The sequence below is a fragment of the Stegodyphus dumicola genome, chromosome 2 (assembly GCF_044657685.1).
Source record: "Stegodyphus dumicola isolate Sdum_Otavi_A_Nest chromosome 2, ASM4465768v1".
NCBI lineage: Eukaryota > Metazoa > Arthropoda > Arachnida > Araneae > Eresidae > Stegodyphus > Stegodyphus dumicola.
In genome coordinates this window covers 10,550,901-10,572,323 of record NC_140769.1, presented here as the reverse complement: position 1 = coordinate 10,572,323, position 21,423 = coordinate 10,550,901, and the positions used below count along the sequence as shown (strand labels likewise).

Here is a 21,423-nt window from a genome sequence, read left to right as displayed (position 1 = left end):
ATTAATTGAATGAGAAATACTCAATCGTCTGTGAAAACTGTTTCTTTTTTTGTTTTGTTTGCTTAATTGCTTTTATATATACTTCTAGATTTATTATAGTATTTAAATAGAACATGTGGCAGCGATTAGATAATTCTTCAAATGATATAAATTTTGTGCATTCTGAGTTATAATATGAACGAAATATAACGCTGTTGAGTGAACCTAGCGCCAGAGTGTCGCTATGGTAAACAAATATAGTGAATTTGAAAGAGTGCATATATTCAGTTATGGTTTATATGCGCTATCGGCGAAGTAGATTTAATTCAGTTCAATAAGTTTCAATGTAATTCAAGAAAAAATGCGCATAATTTAGTATTCCGTATAAGGAAGTCATGTGGTGTACACATCAGATTTTTTATTATATTTTGTGACTGTTACTGGAACAATTGTGATTAAGTTATCAGTATAGTTTCCCATATGCTGGTCAATAATATTTAGTCTTTCCCCGAAACCAAAATTCCACCTTCATAAAATGGAGATGGCTCTTGTGTAAGGAAAGGATTACTTGGCATTCCTCTCTCGCGCCAGATGGGAATGCCTTGATTATCGGGGTGTGCGTTTAATCTCTGCTCATCTGTGAACAGATCAGATCGCCTCTGTTCGCCATTCTAGCCTTTATATTCTATAGTTCGTTGCTTCCAAGCTCGGCGTCGACTGTTCATCAACTATAGGCCAAATCAGTGACCTACGGGCGTACAGTCCTACTTCTTAGGGAAGCCTACCATTTCTGTATAAGAAGATCCATTTAAGTTCTGTGGCATTCTATCGAAGATTTTGACGAGCAGTGTTTTGAAAAGAAAGATCGTTCTTTAGGTATTTGTTTATGCATGAATCTTCTGAGAACTGATCACAGAGTCAGCTATAACCTTGCAAAATTCCAAGATTGTCTATAATTACTTGTTGAATTAAACGAACCTCCAAACGGTGCTGTTCTGTTAACGGGACCGGAGTGGTCGCCAAATGTTTTGCTAAACTCGCCAAAAGATTGGTTGATATGAAGTCTCCAATGTTTATTTTTAAATTCCTTACAATGTTTACTTTTTTAAAACAAGTAAATGAATGTCTTTTCAAAATTGGCAACAAAAATTCAAATTCTAAAAATTTAACGGTAACTTTTGTTTTTACTGTTACCGTATTTACCATAAGTATGAAAATTCGGGATTTCTTTAATGAAGAAACATTTTCCATTCAATTTCTTCAGGAACGAAAAATTATTCACTCTGAAAACAAGTGCAAGAAAAACCATAAAAGGAAGATCTACTTCAATTCGCAGGAAACACCGAGCCAACGTGCCGAGGGGGGAAAAGAAGGATTACATTCTGAAAGTTGCTTTGAAAGATCGAGAATGAGTTTCTTTTATTCATAGTGTTTAGAATGAACATCCCTTGAATTTGATGAGAACTTGATATGAATCATTGCACTGTTGCCTCCTGGAACAGTTACATAAAAGGATGTCTGTGGCCATGCATTAAGATGTAGACCGCACTGGTAATATTGTTGAAGTTGGACGAAAGTCTATTTTTATTTCGGAAAAAAAAAAAAAAAAAACAACGTGGTGGTAAATATCTCGGTAGTATCGTAAATATTTTTATGCTTCGTATTTTCGCCAAATCGTCAGGTTTTAGTGATATCTGAATCCGATCCCGATAACAGAACAGTAGCCTTGCAATTGTTGTTTACAAACGAATCAGCGGTACACAGCATCGGTTGATAAACATAAACCTTAATCAAGATTTTTAAAGCTTTGATGCTGCATGGCAGATGAATAAATGTATCTCTGCTGAGCTACGTTAGTTCATTATTACAGTTATGATTCATTCAGAATCCCTTCTTCACGGAATTGAAAACCTGGAAAAAAATAAATAAAACCAATAAACATAATTTTTTCTACTCTTCATATAGCAATGTTTTCATATTAAATACCCAAACAAACTGCTTTGTAGAGAAAGCAAGTTGTTATTGTAGATATTTCATATAATTGAAGGTTCTAAGCTAATCTAGAACATTAACTAGCAATCGTTATGCATCTTTTCTGAATGAACACATTCAAAAATGAAGTTAGCTGCTATTTCTTTACGATTTTCCTACCTTTAGACTGATATAATTATTTTTTGTTAAAAGTGGCTGTAATAAAGAAATATTAATGGTATGTGAAATGAAAACTTGAAAAAATCTGAAATCTTCCAGATTTTACATTACGTTCAAAGGGGCGTTTCTTTAACATTTTGTGTCTTACCTTTATTTATTAAATATCATGTTCTTCCCACGTAAACTATAAAATTCAGTTCAACGCAATAGTGTAAAATAATTTTTAAATGAGCATCTCTTTGGAATTCCCGATGCACAGCTTCGGGCGCTGGAGTTTTTTTTTTTTTTTTTTCCCGTACAGTGTTGCCATTCCTCGCTTTGAAATCGTTGAGTTTGTTAAACAAAAATTCTTTAATGTCTGACAAAATATGAAATAAATAATAAAACAAATTCCAAATTAGGGCTTCCAGATGACCATATTATTCGGCGCAGGATTACGCTATTCAAAATTCGATGGCTCTAGGTACCGTTGTTTTTATCACAATGCGAGAAACATACACACATTGATGCAGATTTTTCATTATTTAATTTCTTTAAATATAACACAGGGGGATAATATTTGGTGGCAACAATTTGAAAAGTGAACCGACATTTATAGTGAATCAACGCAAAAATAACGAAATGAAATTAATAGCCCTTCTGGGCTAACGCCCTTTGGGCTAATAATTTTTATTTTAAAGTTGTATGCATTTATTTACAATTTGAATCAAAACCAATATTTCGGCCGAAATCAAAAAATCTATAATAGAAAAATGCATGAGTATATACTACTTTTAAGAATTAAATTTATAAAGCAGTATGTTATAGAACTTCTGACAGAACTGTAGTCTTTTAGTAGCAAACGTTTATAGTAAAAGGAGTAGAAAACTGCAATTTTTATTTACTGTAACAATATCGTCAGAACAATGTATTTAACATTATAAAATCAAACAGACGATGATTATTATTTTTTTGAAATGCAGCTATTTAAATATCTTCTTAATTGGCTTGTATTCTAATGTACGTTTTTGCAGGAGTGTTTCTGTGGAGCGCTTGAATATATTGGGAGAAAAGTGTTTCTTTTACTGCGCAGTACTGATAAACGATGATGGCATAACTTGATCCAGTAAAAAATGTGTCTTTATTTTGTATTGAAGCGTGTAAAGTACCGGGAGGGCCCAGAATAATTCGAATCCAAAGCAAATAAAGTTTCTCGTGTCCTACCCGGCATATGCATAATACATGAATTTTTTATTACCCAAAAGGGGTATTAAAATCACAAAACACGATTTTACGTTGTTTCACTTAATGCTTTGTTTCAGTTTTCATTCAAGTCTGTTGCCATTTGGAAAAAGTAAGATATTATTCTGTCATATTTAATCTGTCTGTTATTAATTAACAAAACAAAACTAATTAAAACAATAGAAGAGGTTCTTAAAAGTACTATTTTTTAATTTTTTAATTTGATTGATTTCAATATAAATGTGTTTAATTCATGATATATCTAATTAAAAACATTCGATATTTTAATGGAATTACATTATATATTTATTTCGCTTTTTAAACGTACAGAAGATACATAACGTTCCTAAGTTAGTCTAAATGCATATTCATCTAAAGTACTCTAAAATGTTTCGCTATTCCACCTGGGCAATCTTTATCTATAATCTCCACTGATAACGATATTTATAAAAAAGCCCTTTTGGGGCAATATTTAAAATATAAAAATTTTCAGATATTTTTGATGCGGTATTGTATTTTATAATCTACTTGTGAAATCTTAATTAAGGAATTAAATAAAAAATTAATAATATAGTTATTTATCGCCGGTTCCTTCCTTAAAATTTTGACGAATGTCCAGGATACTTAAGGAAAAATTCATTTCAATGATTTAAGTGAGCTAAAAATATGTTATACATACCCGTATGACAGAAAACAGTTCCGCCATTAAGTACGAGAAAAAAGCATGCTATCAACAAAAGTATACAAAAGAAAGCATGCTATCAACAAAAGTATACAAAAGAAAGCATGCTATCAACAAAAGTATACAAAAGAAAGCATGCTATGATTAAGTTTTTACAATTTTATTATTTAAGTATTAAGTATACAGAAGTATACATCAAGTAAACATGTTTAATTAATATACATTATTCATTAAGTATATATGTTCCATTAAGTATTAAATATCCATTAAGTATACGTGTTCACTATTGCAAACAAAAAATATATGCTATCAATAGAAGTATACAAAAGAGGGCAGTTATCAAAAGAAGGTATGTTCTGTATAAAAAATGTTAATTATACTCATTACATAATGCACCTTCCATATCTTATTAAAATTTAAATGCATAGTTAACTTCCGATTATCTGGGGCGTCTCAAAAAATATCACAGATCATCAGAGTGAAACAAAACTGTCTACAGAAAATACAAAAAAGGAGTGAAAAATGCTTGAGTTAGCAGCAGTTATAACAGATGATGTCAGGGAATGTGGGAGTTCTTTTTTTTTTTTTTTTTTTTTTTCCGCAGCAGTGAAGTAATGCGGAATATATAAACATAGCCCTAAATAATGCAATGAAAGTAAGCTGCTCCGTTATAAAAATAAACTATATACTTAATTTCTTCAGCTTTAGTTACAGCCATTTATATTTCAGTGATTGTTCCAGTGATCTTTTCATTTGTGAGTGTAAAAATAGGAGGTTCTGTGAGCATAAAAACTGTGTGAGTGATTGTATTTTTTGCTCTGTGAGTGTAAAAGTGTTTTCTTGAATAACCTGTTGGACATGCATGATGGAAGCTAAATGAAGACTTCCGACTAACTTTGCTATCACACCACAGCCGTGCAGAACGAGAGGCAGCCGCGGAATACGGCTACCATCCGGCCGGAGAGCTTGTCTGAAATGGAGTCAGAGCGGTTGCTGAGAGACGGCGTCGCTGCGACCGTAGCTGCTGTCGGAGTTTACCCGCAGTCGCATCGCGTCCACCACCTATTAGCGGACGCCGCTCGTGCCAAGATCGAACGGGACCACGATCACAAGGAAGGTAAGGGGAACAATACTGCCTCATTTTTTTCCCTCCCTTTTTCTACTGCTCTTCCTTCACAGTCTTTTTTTCTTTTCTTTCATATTCAAATAGTTTCTTTCGTTACTTTTTTCCCCCGTTTTATTCCCTACTTCTTTTTTTTTTTTTTTTTTTTAAATTTGATTCAGCACTGTAGCCCGCAGCCTTGTAAGTTTTTCACGCAAGGAGCTTGACTCTGGCAGTATACATGTTTATATCGCAGTTGATGAGGATGTAGTGCATTATTATCAAATATTATAAACATCTCTAAAACTCTAAAGCCAACAAACTGGAAGATTAAAATAATGTTGCATTTATTATATACGATATAAATGAAGCAAAAACTGAGAGATACAGTAAACCCTTGTCAAACGGGGGGGGGGTCAGTCGTTAATAAATTAAGATCACTGCAAAATCGCATTCGGCAAAAGTTAACTCTCTATGGAAAAAATGTGTTAGATATAATTCAGATGAAGAGAGTTTGTACAATTAAAAAATATTTAAATACTGCTGGTATTAAAAAGAAAAAAAAAAGGGGGGGGGAAATACCCCCTCCCCCCCAAAAAAGCTGAAATCTTTCAGATTTTATATTAGGCTCAATGGGGTATTTTTTTTAACGTTTTGTATGTTACCTTTATTTATTAAATATCATGTTATTCGCACTTAAACCATAAAATTCAATTCAATAGCAATATTACAAAATTATTTAAAAAGAGCATATCTTTACAATTTCGATACACAGTCTCGCGCATTGGAGATAATTTTATCCCCGCACACTGTTGCCATTGCTCGCTTTGAAATCGTCGAGTTTGTTAATCAGAAACTCATAAATGTTTTATGAAATATGAAACAGATAACAAAATAAATTCCAAATTCAGATTTCCAGATGCCCATATTCGAGTGGAGGACTACGCTATTCAAAACTGGATGTCTCTAGGTACTGTTGTGTTTTTCACAGTGCGAGAAACATACATACATTCATGCAGATTCTTCATTATTTTTTTTCTTTAAATACAATGCAGGGCTCTAATATTTGGCGGCAACAATTTGAACCTTTTATAGTTAAACAAACGCAAAGTCCCCAAACGAAATTAATAGCCCTTCTGAACTGTTCCTTTGGGCTAAAAAGGAATATTAATTGAAACGACTTTTTTACTGCTTCATAAGTGCGAATGAAAAATATTTTTAAATAGAAAGCTGACAAATTTTGCTTCGGATAATGACCGGCGCAACTCTTTAAATGTTTCGCGGTAAGAATCTCGGAATTTTTCAGTACCTCTCATAAAGTGGCCTCTTCTTTCTTCGTTTGAGTCAATCTTCCTTGCAAAATCAGTCAGTTTCTATCGTTTTTTAACAATTGGTTTAACTTCCTGTAAATTAAATGCACGTTATGTTATTCTTCTTTGCGACTCTTTTTACTGTCGGCTGGTGTTTTGAGATTATCCAATTCTTCATTCGTCATTTCTCCATTAATTCTTTAACTTCTTCTTGTAAGGTTCTTATGTTAATTAACCAGTTATTATGATTTTTACTTTTATTTTATCTTATCGTATTCCTCACCAGAATGAAAATTAGCTTTTAGTGTATTTAGGTTGGGTGTTTGGGTCTTAGAGAGAAAGAGACAGTTGCTGGCAGTAACGCCGGGCTGATAAGACTTTTGCCATGTCTGTCTGAAAGGTATTATCTCGGCTTTTGCATTTGCTTTAAACGTACCCGCTGCTAAAGTTAGTTGAGCCGGATTATAACTTATTTATTGCCTGTGTAGTCTTAGACTAGTTTTATGTACATTTAAATGTGAGTGCCTGTTATTGATTAATTTATATCGCCACAAGTAGTGGTTTATTTATAGCACAAGTCGTGCCTTTTAAAAGTTCACTTTCATAAAAAGGTTGTTTTAACCTTCACAAGTTTCACCTCGGTCATGATATTTTCAGACGTAGCCATAAATCGCTAGTAGGGCTGTAGTACTCAAACTGAAATATCGGCTCAATTACAACCTTCATCTTTCTTCCATACCTGCAAGCCCTTCACTGCCTTCTGCCAGCGAGCATTCGATGTTGAATAAACGGTGAACCACGTATGAATGAAATTCTAGCGTTGAAAATATAATTAAATGGAAACAATTAACATAGCGCATGTATATGAAATCGCGTTCCGCAAATCGCCATTCGGAAAAGTTTGCTATAGGTAATATGCATTAAAATTTATCAACTAATTGAGTACTGGCGCAGGAAAATGATAAATAAAAGTGTAAAGCAAATTTGCTCTTTTCCAAGCTAAATTTCTTTTAATATATATAAGTGTAAGATAAAAAATATGAAAGCGAACTTTAATTCACTATAACCTCTTTTATTTTTTATTTCATTTGGGAACTTCATCTGTCTGTCTTAAAAATAGCGCTTAAGTCTAAACTGCGTCATTCAAATTAATCATGCGATCTTACGTAACCCTTAATGCAGATGCCTCTTGACCAATCACCGAATTGTAAACCATAACTAAAAACTACCTCCTTTCTTTCTATGAACTGATGCGTCACTTTCGCTTAAGCTTTCCTCCTGGCCAGAAGCTTTGCGGCTGCCTTCTTTGTTCATGGAATATGTGCTGATCTAACAAAAATGTAGAGCGCATAAGACGCTCGTCCGTATGTGAACCAAAAATTGCGAATCCCGACTTGTTTTCCTCAATAATAAAGTTATCTTGAATCCGGACATGTTTGCCTTGACAAGTTTCTTCGCTACTCATCTGTTACGCCACCGCCAATCTCCAAATCATTCATTTTATATCATGACATTTTTGTACCTGCTGCCTAGAATTCCAATGGAAAAAGTATCTGCAAGTTCATCATCGAAAGTTAGATATCATCAGGTATCAGAATATGGTACTTACTTCATTTTGCAAATTCTTCAGAAAAAGTGCGTGGAACTAACTCCCAATGCAGTGCTTCCAAAATTTGGGCTTTCATTACATAAATATATAAAATATACGAGAATATTCTCGAATTCGTTTTTCAACTTAAGAGCGTAGAAATTATTTTATCTTGAAATAGCAAGATATAGAAACTGATGGTTCTAAAAAGTATAAATTAAACTGATTTTGTTCTAGGTGACTTTTTTCATTACATGCATTAATAAAAATGACAACTTCTTGCCTTCGTGGAGGACTTTCTAAGGGAAACTGACTCGTATACACATGGAGAACCACGGAAACGCCCATGCAGTCAGCCCGTTCGCGGGATCCGAACCTCGCACCGAACTACCAGTGTTCAGTGACTTTACCGCTCGGCCGCTGGTGGGTTGTCAATAGGTGGAGGACTGTGGTGTTGGGATGAGTCAAGATGACGGAAGCTGACTGAAACAGCCTTGGCTGGAACTCGGGCGTAGAGCGTAAGAAGAAGTAGAATAAAATCACGAGAGAAACACTCCCCCAAAGTGAAACTTAAAATTAGTAAAGAAACAACCCTGTCTTTAGCGTAGATTTAGACAAAGTTAAGTCCAAAGGGATTTGAATCCCGAAGGACTATTAGTTTCTTAGTTTCGTTTTGGCATTTTGCGTCGGACTCATAAATGTCGGTTCACTTTTCAAACTGTTGCCCCAAAATGTTAGAGTCCTGCATTATATTTGAAGAAATTAAATAATGACAAATCTGCATAAATGTATGTATATTTCTCGTATTGTGATAAAACAACGGTACATAGAGTCATCGAATTTTGAATAACGTAATCCTCCAACGAATATGAGCATGTGGAAGACCAAATTTGAAATTTGAAATTTGTTTTATGATCGATTTCCTATTTTTTAAAACTTTGACGAATTTTTGATTAACAAACTCAAGGATTTCAAAGCGAGCAATGGCAACGTTGTGCATAAAAAACATTTTTATCTCCACTCCAGCGCGTGAGTCTCTGTATCGGAAATTCTAAAGATATGCTCGTTTTAAAACTATTTTGCGATATTGCTGTTGCACTGGATCTTATGGTTTAAGTGCGAGGAACATGATATTTAATAAAGAAAGGTAACACACAAAATGTTAAAAATCGCCCCTTTGGACGTAATTTAAAATCTGAAACATTTCAGATTTTTTTAATTTTTTTTTTTTGTCTAAATCTACGCCAAATACAAGGTAGTTTCTTTACTGATTTTAAAAAGAAGAATGCTAGATATTGAAAATGCACGCATTTATTTGGCACTTGAAAGTTATTTTAGTACTTGAAAAATGAAATTTTAATGTTTAGTGTGTAATAAAGGTGCTTTTAACATTATTTGGAAGTTTATCTTTCGCTGTTTTGTGAATATTTGTAGTTCTTAAGAGCTTCAAACGGAATTTTCCATAACGTCCGTTCGTTTGATAACATTGATAACCGTATAAGTAATTTTGATAACCGAAAAATTATAATTCCCAGAATTGTCAATAAATAGAAACAAAATATTTGCATTATTTTTAGAACAATAGAACGATTAATTCAAATCTATATCAAGCACATTTTTCACACATTGTTTAAAAAATTTGGTTTAAAAAGTTATTTTAAATAGGAGGGCAGATATGTTTTAATAGATTTTTGTATAAATACCCGAAGTTAAATATATTTCAGAGAAATATTCACAGCGATAAATTTTTAACCTTTTGCAGCACAGTGTGTCCGGTCTAGACACAGCTAAAAATCTCCTTCTTTACGCACAGAAAAATTGAATGAAAAAGGATTTATAGGTTACTATAGGTTACTTTGAACCTTCTTTATTTATAGTAGATCGCAGCTCAACACAAACCAGTCCCTATATTTTAGCCATGTTTAGTTTTTTAAGACCCTCATTTTTCAGAGAAATCTTCCAGATTTTTTTTAGGGTATAAAAGGAATTGTTTAAAAAGAAATTTCTATGTTATTTTTTTTGCTTTATGTTAATGTCTTTATTCTATATTAGTTTTAAATTTTTACCTTGAAATCTTGCCGAAAATCAAACGGCGAACCCTAGGTGTGCCCAGACCGGGCTCACCGATCATCCAAGACAACTGAGAGGTATTCTTTTTTCCCCCGCATCTCATAGATCAGTTCATTGACAACAATGCTCGTTTCAGCACTCTTTTCGAAGCTCTATTCAATGAGTGTGCCACTTTGGGCACACCTACAGAATTAAAACGATAAGTGCAATCTTCACAAAATTTTAGCTGTATACTTTTCTAGGCCTAATTAGACTGCCTACCCCCCCCCTTTTTTTTTTTTTTTTTTTTTTTTTTTTTTTATAAATCAAAACTCCAACTGTAAAAGGTAGCGTGTCGGAAATGGTTAACCTAAGATAATTAACACAATATAAATGAATACAATGCATGAAATCACATGCATATCACTTTATTTATCAATTGTATTTATAAAGTTAAATTCAGTTTGTCTTCATCTAAACACCAATTTAACAATGGAGGTTGCCGGGCGAATATCATTTAAAATAAACGTTTTAATTGCTTTGCATTATTTTACTTACTCGGTGGTCCGGGACTCAATGGTAAAGACTACCATTCAGTACCGGATTAGTGAGTAAGTGCAATAATGCAAAACAGCTAAAGGGTTTATTTTGAACTTAAACTCGAAACTGCAGAACTAAACCAATTGACAAAGTTAATCACCGCCTCAATGAATTATAACAATTATTTCAATTATTTACAAAACAAAGTTTTAAATTTAAAGCATGATAACTTAACTCTTCTACACCACTAACTAATGTAATTTGAAACAAAGTCACAGTTAGTTCACAGCATCAATAGGCAACGACACATACGTTTCAACTTGCAGGCTAAAACTGCTTATTTCCTTTCAAAAACTAAGCTTATGGCACCTATTTAAAATTCACTTCTTTTAGTTACTCTTACGCAGTAAGTTTACGGAGCAATAGAAGCGAAGGAAAGATTTACCATGAGAAATAACGTGTAAATTGAAGTAAATCTTGCATTATTCATGTACTGCTCTTCATTTCGCGCTCTTTAGTTTTGATTTGTGTTTAACTTTAATTTAGTTTTCAGTTTATGCTAGGTAAGTCAATTAATAATGTGTATATACTGATAATCATTGGGTTTGCTTTCGGGCATTCTTCACAGTAGCTGCTGGATGGTTCTTACATTAAATATCAGGGAAAAAAAAAAAAAAGAATAAATAAATAAATAAAAAATATTCCGATACACCAGTCTCGCGCGCTGGAGATAAAAATGTTTTTTTCTGTACAACGTTGCCATTGCTCCCTTTGAAATCCTCGAGTTGAGTTTGTTAATCAAAAATTCGTTAAAGGTTTACAAAATATTAAATAGAATATAAAATAAATTCCAAATTTCAAATTGGGGCTTCCAGATGCCCATATTGCCAGAAGGATTACTTTATTCAAAACTAGGTTGCTCTAGGAACAGTTGTTTTATCATAGTGAGAGAAACATACATACATTTACGCATATTCTTCATTATTTAATTTCTTTAAATATAATACTGGTCGATAATATTTGGTGGCAACAATTTGAAAAGTGAAACAAAGCTTATAGTGAATCGACGCAAATTGCTCCTTTGGACTAACAACTTTGCATGCAGCCAGTTCGTTCCGCCGTCTCACATTGAGCGTAAGAAAAACTACCAATTTTTATAAGTTCATATTGTAAATGGCAAAACGAATGCTACTCAAAATGCCCGTTTTGGATTGGTGTTATTCTTGAAAATGTCTTTTAGAAATACTGGCACGCAAAAATTAATTTTACTAAAATTAATTTATTTCTGCCATTGTTAATTGGACAAATGAATATACAATATATTTCTGTAATTTATATTTATATTTTATGAGAGCAGAGATCACGTCCATGAAGCATTAATGAAAAAAATTGTGATTGCGACAAGCACATATCTGTGATATTAACAATTTTTTAAAGCTGAAAAACACTTTTTTTTCCATTTATGTATCACTTAATTTTCTGGTTAACAAAATTTACTTGTCATTATCTTATAATTCTTAGATGCTAAGAAAAGCATACTTTTAGTTTCGGAAGTCGTGCAGTTTTCTGTCGTCAGAATCACGGCAAAGAATCAAATTTCTTTCGCTTTTCTTAGTGAATTTCATATTCATCTTAATGCTTTTTTAACTACTTTTGACTTCAGGTACAGATAGAGGTAGAAGTGGGCAAGACGCCAAAACTTTATTGTCCTACAGGTATAGTCCCCCACACTAACTGTGCAAATCTTTCCCAATTTTGAGGATGAACTCCGTTTTCAGTTTTTTATCATTCATCGGTTAAATGGTTCAGCCAACCTGATCACCATTAGTTGTTAGCTTTGCTGGTACCGTATCACTCGTCATGGTCTGGAATTCTGGAGAAGCCTTAGATGTTTGTAAGTGTATAATGTCTTTGCGGAATGGAGGCACATAAAATATATGGTGGGCTGAAAGTTCGCTGGAGGAGTTTGGTGTTAAGGAAAGAGGGCTTGGAGTCCTTTGAACTGTAACCCGAGGGAATTTTCCGCAAAATTGGGACAAGACTGACCAAAGTGAATAAAATGCTTACTGTCTAATTCGTTAAAATCGTAATTCGTTCGTCGTAATTAGTGTCTAATTCGTAATAAAATGCTTAGCATTCTAATGCATAGTGTCTTTCTTTCTCTTCACCATCGACGGAACAACTGGCCCACTGGGTTAGGTGCTTTTCAGCCTGTTGGATCTCGTCGCTGGAATTAAAAATAAATACATGAATAAATATAAATAAAGAGCTTAGTACTGTGTCGTCCGGGGATTGCCCACGAAACGAGGAACATTGAAGTAAGAATCAGAACATGGAAAGAAGGTGCATGGCGGGGACTGCTGAGAGTAAGCGGAACACTTTTCATTCTTATCGTACATGTTAGACATACAGTTATATTACTGATGTGCTATAATAATCAGGTACAGATGTAAAGATGATCAAATACATTACAAATTGTGGAATACATTAAATGAGTTCTGGATTAATTATTAGATTAAATATAATTAAAAACAGCGAAAAAAAACACAAGACATTAAATTAATATAAGTAAATAATAATATAAGTAATATAAGTAAATTAATATATGTACAGAGCGGGCTGTTGACGGCACGGTGTCCAAGAAAAGAAGTCACTCCAGGCTGCCAGCAATGCTTTTAGCAATGGTAGTGCAGTCTCTAATGCGGCTGAGCGCATATTTATTCTTAATTGCGTTCTTGAATCATGTCGGCATATTGATTGCAGTTGGTCTTTTTGTGATGTGAATTCCCTGTGTGCGAGCAGTCAAACAGATAGTGATCTGGTGTGTTAATCATGTGATCTGGTGCTTAACGTCTAATCAAATTCGTGGACGTGTTGTGATTTTACTAAGAGACAAGTCACAAGACAACAGTTATGCCAACTTTTTGGATCGCCGTGGTTGGTATAGCGGTTTACGTTGTTGGCTGTCTGGCACGATTCCATATAAGCAAACTGTACATTGTTAGGACAACCGCTTAAATATGACCAATAGTAAGACGGAAAAGCATTGTTATAAACTCCGCCCACAATGGTGATTTAACAAGGTCTAAATTTAGTTTACATTCAAGGTATTACTAGAAGTATTCTGGAGTACTAGCGCTATGAAACTCCATCCATAAGAAACATCACAACTCAAACTGAAACATTTTGGATAAATCGGTTTGTTTTGCATCCTGTTAAAAGGCAAATGAAATACATGACCATCTGGTTTGTAGTATATTTTGCCGATATACTTCGTAACGTACGAGCGTTCACCAATATGACATCATCATTTTCGGCGGAGTTAACACTGATGCTTATCTGGTCTGCGAGTGAACAATTTCAGGTGGGTTGCCCGTGTAATGTACGGTTTGCTTACATTCGGCCAGGTTAAAATTCCAGAAAAAACTTGGATGTTTTTTAAGCGTACTGTGTTTTTTTGCGACATGGAGGCATTTAAAATAGACGGCGAATTGAAAATCCTCTGGAGTGGTTTGGTGGCAGGGAAAAGATGTGGGGGACTTGCCGATTTGTCTTCTGGAGGATTCTCTTTCAAAATTGAAACAAAGTCGTATTGTGGCCTAAATGGCACCCAAGACTCATGACAACGGCAAATGGAATTCAACGCTTTCCCCTCAACGAAATCCATGGACTTCTTCTGATGCTGCTGTCAGATGAGCCAAAACAAAAATAAATATTTAAGTATATATGATAAATTGACAAACACCAAACTTATAAAATTAAAATTGTGCATTTCGTCGTTTCTAAGAGTGATATATAAAGAGAATTCGGTTTCGGTTTAGTTGATTAATAGCAAAGAACACTAAAGCTATCTGCCTAAGGAAAGGGAGGCCTTCGTGGAGGTCTTTCTGGGGAAAACTGGCTCGGTTACTCGTTACACATGGGGAAAACCACGAAAACGCCCATGGAACCAGCCCGTTTGCCTAGAATCGAACCCAAGCCGGAACTACCAGTGTTCAGAGATTTTACCGCTCGGCCGTTGGTGGGCGCATGCTAAGATAAATTTTATCGCGAAGAAAAAAAAAAAAAGCGGATTTTCGCAAAATTTTTCGGAAATGGGCCAATGATGTTGTAAGGAAGAATTTACATTAGCGTTTTGTAGGTCGTGGGGGATATTTGTACCAGAAATCAAGCAGTTAAAAAAAAAAAAAAAAGTATGTAACTGAATAAACATCCATAAACCCATTACATTCTTAAAAAAGAAATCCAGCATCGTTATTTCAGTTTTAGATTACCACTTAATTAGTAGAAGTTTTACGCTTTAGATAGTACACACACGAATTTGATTAGCAACGAAAGGCGGTATTATGTAATTTCAAGAAACGACTTTTTTTCGTATTCCAGCAAAAGTTAAAGTAATTAAAAATTAAATATTCTAACTGGGTTTTGGAGCAGGATTATTTAGCACCGTCTTTTTATAGCTATTCTAAAGAAAATAAGTATAAAAATTATGTAACACTTGTAGCATAAATTGAAAAATAATAGTGAAAAAAATTCGAAATTTGCGGACTTACTTCATTTTCGCAAAAAAAATCTGATGTTCACCAAATTTATAAAACTCCGTAAAATTAGTCAAAAATAATAGCGGAAATTTATACCGTATAAAGAACGCTAGTGATGAGAAAATTTGAAAAGAGTAAGAAGAACAAATTCCGTTTGACCGCGACCAGTGAAAATCGAACTGTAAATTATTTTATTTTAAAATAATTTTGTTTTATTTTTTTCCTTTTCAAAAGTATTCATTATTATGGTAAAAACATAATGCATTTATTAACATTAAGCTGAGTTAAGGCTGCGGGCCATTTTTATTTTGATTTTTTTCAGTTTGCAGGAGCTAGCTAAGTGAAACCTTCTTTAGCATTTCCGTTTTATTTATATTTTCTATTGATTAGATAGATTAATGTTTGCTTACAATAACAAATATCATCTGTTTTGTGTGTTTTTATAAAGCTGAAATTTTAAATACTATGTAAAGGATGCAGAATTTTAAAGATTTTGCTTTTCAAATAAAATTTTACGACTGTTTTAAAAATATTGTTAGCTGTAATTTTGATGAGCTTATTGTATATAAAGTACTAGCTTGTTACGTAATTTCTCCATTCGGTATTAGACCCTTCATTCGCATTAGATAACTTGATTATAGTGATTATCATTCAGACCGTAATTATCTTTCGTAGTAATAACCATCTAAGATCTCTTTTATAGGTATGAGCATCTGTGGAAGATAAATCATATCTATGAAAGAAAATCATAACTAAGAAGTATAAAAGGAATATAAATATGAAAGAAAACTAATGCTGACCTTACAGAGCCGTTGACAAAAAAAATAATAATTAATAAATGCATAAATAAATAAAAATAATAAAAAATAAATTAATTAAAAAAATGTTCAGTTACTTTCAAGCTTTATCTCTTCTTCTTTTTTTAATTTTTTAATTATTAGCCACTTGGGCGACCAGCCACCTTAGGTGGCTAATAATTATATAGCCACTTAATATAATAATTATATAGCCACTTAATATATATATATACTTAGCAATTAATAATTCTCAGCAATTAATTAATAATTACAGAGATGAAAAATGGATTACTTTCCTGCTTTTAAATCATACAGTTTATTTCTCAGTAACAGACAGATTAATTTGAAAGAAAAGTTAAATAGCTTACGTTTTGACGAATGGCAACACACTGCTACAAATATTTTACTCTTTGGGCCGAGTGGCAACATATTTCTTTTAAATCTCCGTTTTTTCTGATGAAAGTTGAAGTATAAATATCTTAATTTCTGTCGAATAACAAAACTTCGTTTTTAAATCTTTGAGTTTATTAATCAGTCTTTCTATAAGTTGGGAACAAAGCTTAAAATAAATAGATAATAATAAAAAAAATCAAAATGCAGGCTTTGAGATATGCATGTTTGGGTGCAGGACTATTTGTGTTCAAAATTTGGTGGCTCTATGTGCCGCCTCTTTATCACCTACATATATACAAATTCTTTATTATTTAATAATAGAAACTACATAAAGGGAAACAATGTAAATAGAGGCGAAGCCTCGTTTATCTGAAAAATATCATTAAAATAATCCTTCATCTATTTAAGTTATCCTTCACGAATGAATGAAATAATATCAAGCGACATGTTTGCATTGCTATTGAGCAATGCATGCTATTGAACAATGCATGGACAATTGAGCAATGCTGTTATGCATTACTATTGAGCACTTTGCTGAACTAACTCGATATCTAAGATCAGTCTATTTTAATAACTGTATGAAATGTTTTCTTTTCCAAGAGGGAGATCGAGCAGAATCAGACTAACCAGAATTTCAAATCCAACTTTTAGATATCGGAAATATGAATATTTTCAATGTATTGCTGGCTAATTATTTAAAAAATACATTAATTTCAAGCTTATTAAATTTCTTTTATCTATTTAACCATCGAGTTTCTTTTATACAAATGTCATAAGTTAAACATTTTAATGGGCTATACCGTAGTCCATCGCGCATTCCTCCATTTATTTCACGTCCGAAAATCAAAAGGGCTAAATTATGCGAATAATTTAATTTCGAAGGACCTGGTTAGACAAACAGCATAACAACCAAAAAGTAGTCATGGATAAACATCAATTAAATATCCAAATATTGTTTCTTTAAAAGAAAGCTACATTTTAGTAAGAATGCATAGATTTGGTAACAGTACAGTATCTAATAAGATACATTCATTTCTATTTCTTGTAACTTGAATCTCGCCCGTTCTTATTATTGTCTCTGCTATTCCTCAAGTCTCCAATCACGCATAAATAATTAGAGAAGGTGAATATGCAGCCGACTGGTCGAAATCGTAGACTAAATGTCATTTGGTTTTTGCTTTCCTGCGATAGGTCAGTTCTTGTATTAGGTTGCTGTAAAGTTTAGAACAGAAAGGTTCAGCATGACCTTAGCAAGTGATTATTTCATTATTTTAATGAAATAATTTTAATTTTAATAAAATAATTTAAGATTTAACAGAAATATCTTAATGATTGTATTAACACTATTTAAAAAGCAGTATGAAAGATACAGAATGTCATAGAAAGGTATTAAGACTATTTTTTATAACATTGTCTGATATCAATCACTAAGGAATCTTGGAAAACAATTAAGGGATTCTTCTAGAAAACGAAAAGTTATTTTATTGCGGAGGAAAAACCACCAGCAATTTTTCTAAGGAAAGCAATATTATTTACTATTCATTTCATATCGATGATAAATCATCAATTTGTATGATGTCTCAAAAATGACTTCTTCATTTTTTAAATAAGAATAATTTTGAAATGAAACTTTTTCCCGTTTAAAAAATACCCTGGATTTTGTTTCCTAAATTTTGTTGCCTTCGGGATTATTAAGTAATTAATGTAGAATTAAGTATATATTCTTTGTATTTTCATCAATGTATATAATACGCTTATCACAGGTTTACGTATATTGTGCTTCAGTTATTTTAAATGCAGAATTATCGCTTCCTGTTAATAAGTCAACTAAATCTTTGAAATGTATTAGTGAAATAAAATGAAAAAAATGAAATCTTTAAAACGCTACGGCAATAATATTAGGTTTACTTTATTCGAATGTGACAAACCATACAAGGGCTATTTGCCTTGGGAAAAGATGCCTTGGTGGAGGACTTCTAAGCAAGTTATCTGATGTTCACGTTACACATGTGGAAGCCACAAAACCAAACATGCAACCAGTCCGTTTACTTGGTTTCGAACCTGGGTCGAACTATCATTATCAAACGATCTTTTCCTCTCTGTCACTGGTTAAGCTATAGTAATGATGAATCTATTATAAGATATTTCTTCCACATTCTTGGCGTGCCTTCGTGGTGTAGTGGTCAACAAACTGGGCCCGTATTCCAGAGGTCCGCTGTTCGATTCCCGGCGAAGGCGTTTGCTCATTTTTCATCTCTCCGGCTTTTTCAATTAACCTAATGTCTCTACAGTGGCGCCCGAACTAAAAGGGTGTCGGATGATGATTCTCCTCACCTAGGATTCGGCGATTGGGATCACCCTTTAAAAGGGGGAGTATATAAGGTATTTCTCCCGTCTTCCTACCAATATAATCCTTTAGATTTCTTTCTGGTATAAAATACTGTGCTGAATAAGAAACTTTTTATGATATTTTTTTATTTTTTAGTTAATATCTATCTTTCTGTTGTTTAATTTATTAAATATTTTCTTTTTATTTTGTTTTATATGTATACCATTTCATCTGACATTGTTCCCTTTACCTTGCTCATCGTCACAGTTGCAGTTCAAGATGCGCAGTTTTTGTTATTCTTAGAGACACTCAGTAGTAAACTCCGCCCCCCCCTCTGGCGATTCAGAATTTTAATCTTCAGTAATTTTGGTACATAATGGCATGAGAAATTAAAATTGAAAACAATAAAAAGAACTTAGATTAATTTAATATTGTTAGGAAAACATAAATATTTTTAAGTAGGTATACTATCGCATGTTATTTTATTTGTATGATATATTTATTCACTACAAGTTTTTTTATTATTATTTTATTGTATGTACTATAACAACACAGTAACAAAAAGAAAAATAGTAAACCGATTCTGGTTAGCAAGACCTTCAGTTAATTGAGCGGCTGGTTTAATTTGAACAAATTTTCATTTTAAAATATAACCACCATTTTCTTCATTTATTTGAGACAGCATGCTGTTAAACTGAGATAATTTTATTTTGGTAGTTTATTATTCAACACTTAAAAGAAATAATTTATTGCCAATCAATTGATATTTAGGATATCCGTCTGCAATAATTTTTTAGCTTTTCTTAAATGTTTCGCAATTAGGTGTAAAAATGATTATAATAACGTTAAAGACATCTTAAAACTTGAATGAGTGTTTTCAGGATATCAGGAAATATGTAATTAGATATGAGTGTTCCCCACAAAGGAAAGAACTGCATGGAGTTCCACATTTTGCATACGTTATTTATGCTAATTTTTTTCATTCACAATCAAAAAGAATACAATGACAGAACAAGCTCTTTTCACTCTTCCAATAATTACTCTTGGATAGAACACACTAACAAATATATGGCTGTGATTTTCTTTGCCGTTCAGATAAGAAAGTGATTAGAGATTTTGATTTCTGCACCGAAGGCCCCGGGTTCGAATCTTGGAGAAGGCATGGGATGTAATTTGTCCATCCTTTCACAGGAAGCAACGATCGCCCACCTGTTAGATTGCCTCCGTAATAAAGTGACCATCGCTTCCGGCCTTAGTAGTGGCCAGCGCCTTATAATGACTAGAGCCCGTCATTGGGCGAAGGGAAAGAAAGACAGAGAATTCCGTTTAATTTAAAATAATTGGTAAAATACCAGCGTGTACTGAAAACTATTGTTTTAAGGGTGCTAGACAAAAGCATTTTTGGGTAACATGTTACTTGGAAAGGCTATTATATATAACTTACATCTTTTTAATCATGTTTTTTTATTCTCAATTGAGCTTCGAATTATCGGAGTGCTCATTTAATTGAGCCAAAACGTTAGGCTCATCATGTGTCCCAATTAAGCTAAATGGTTAGGTTATTTGCACACAAAGGATAACTTCTAAGGGAAGGGACGTCTTCGTGGAGGACTTTCTAGAAGAAACTGGCTTATATTCACATTACACGTCGCTTCTTCCATGGGAGCGATGTGTATAGACTATGTATATTAAAAGGAAGTTCAATTAAAAATACCTATTGTATCTATTGTTATCTCAGCTATCATCCAAATTTAGTTTTTATTTTCTTTCGCAGTGTTTATGTAAAGCATGATAATAATATAAATTTTAAATAAGTAAATTTCATTATGGAGAGGGCATTCCAAGTTGACAACAGAGAAATTTTCTGTTGATAATTTTGATTGCGCTGTGCCATAAATAAGGTAAAAAAAATTCTTTGAGATTTCGCATTAGCGTGGGCATAAATTCTCTAGGGCACATTAATACTAGTGAACTTTTGAAATTTATGTATCGCATTTGGAGGAAATGAAATTTCAGTTAAACTTTCACGAGTAAAATATTAAGACACAATAACACGCCGAAAAAATACTAATTCAGAAGTCAAACAACAATAATCAGAGTTATATTTTCAAAATTTTCACAGGACTAGTTTCGATGGTTTTACCGAAGCAGCTGCAAACAGCAAATGAACTTATTTTATTATGAACTTTATTGGCGCATCAGCGCAACTTCTGCTGCGGTGGCTTTAATACGTAAGTACCTTTAATTCATGAATTCAGAATGAATAGTTGTTCTAATCGATCTAAAACTTGGTCAGCAGACGTTCAACGTAGAGTATCGAGTCTTTTACTTTCTTTTATTGTTTTCTGTATGTTCATCTATCACTTTCATTAACAATTACCATATTTCTCCTTTTTTTATTACTTGTTTTATCTTCCGAAAAGAGGAGGGGGGGAATTATAACTAATTTAATTTCCGAAGGATGCAGTTACAGTCAGAGCATAGCAAATGCAAAGCAGTCATGGATAAACTACTGGTAACTATAGAATATTATTTATTTAAAAGAAACTACATTCCAATAAGACCACATAGAAAGCCCCAGGTGCACCTCACATGAATGAGTCTTGACTACATTTCCCAGGAGGTACATCAGAGATACGATGGAGAAAGGAAGCGAAGAAAAAAACCCGCATTTCGAATGCTCGAACACATCAGGAGTAGATAAGGTTACATTGAGCTAGAACGTAAATGACAGAAGTAAG

The 21,423-nt window shown here is 33.1% G+C and overlaps 1 protein-coding gene across 3 annotated transcripts in view; it reads left to right on the top strand.

Annotated features, from left to right (window-relative positions):
* Hr51 (photoreceptor-specific nuclear hormone receptor 51) overlaps positions 1-21,423 on the top strand; it is a 118,776-nt gene that overhangs the window by 71,742 nt on the left and 25,611 nt on the right. For 2 of the 3 annotated variants that reach the window (XM_035369389.2, XM_035369388.2), the window contains exon 4: positions 4,947-5,150. The exons of the other annotated variant lie outside the window; for it this stretch is intronic. In XM_035369389.2, the coding sequence (XP_035225280.2) occupies positions 4,947-5,150 (204 nt within the window). The remainder of the gene's footprint in view (positions 1-4,946; positions 5,151-21,423) is intronic. 3 annotated transcript variants of the gene reach the window in all.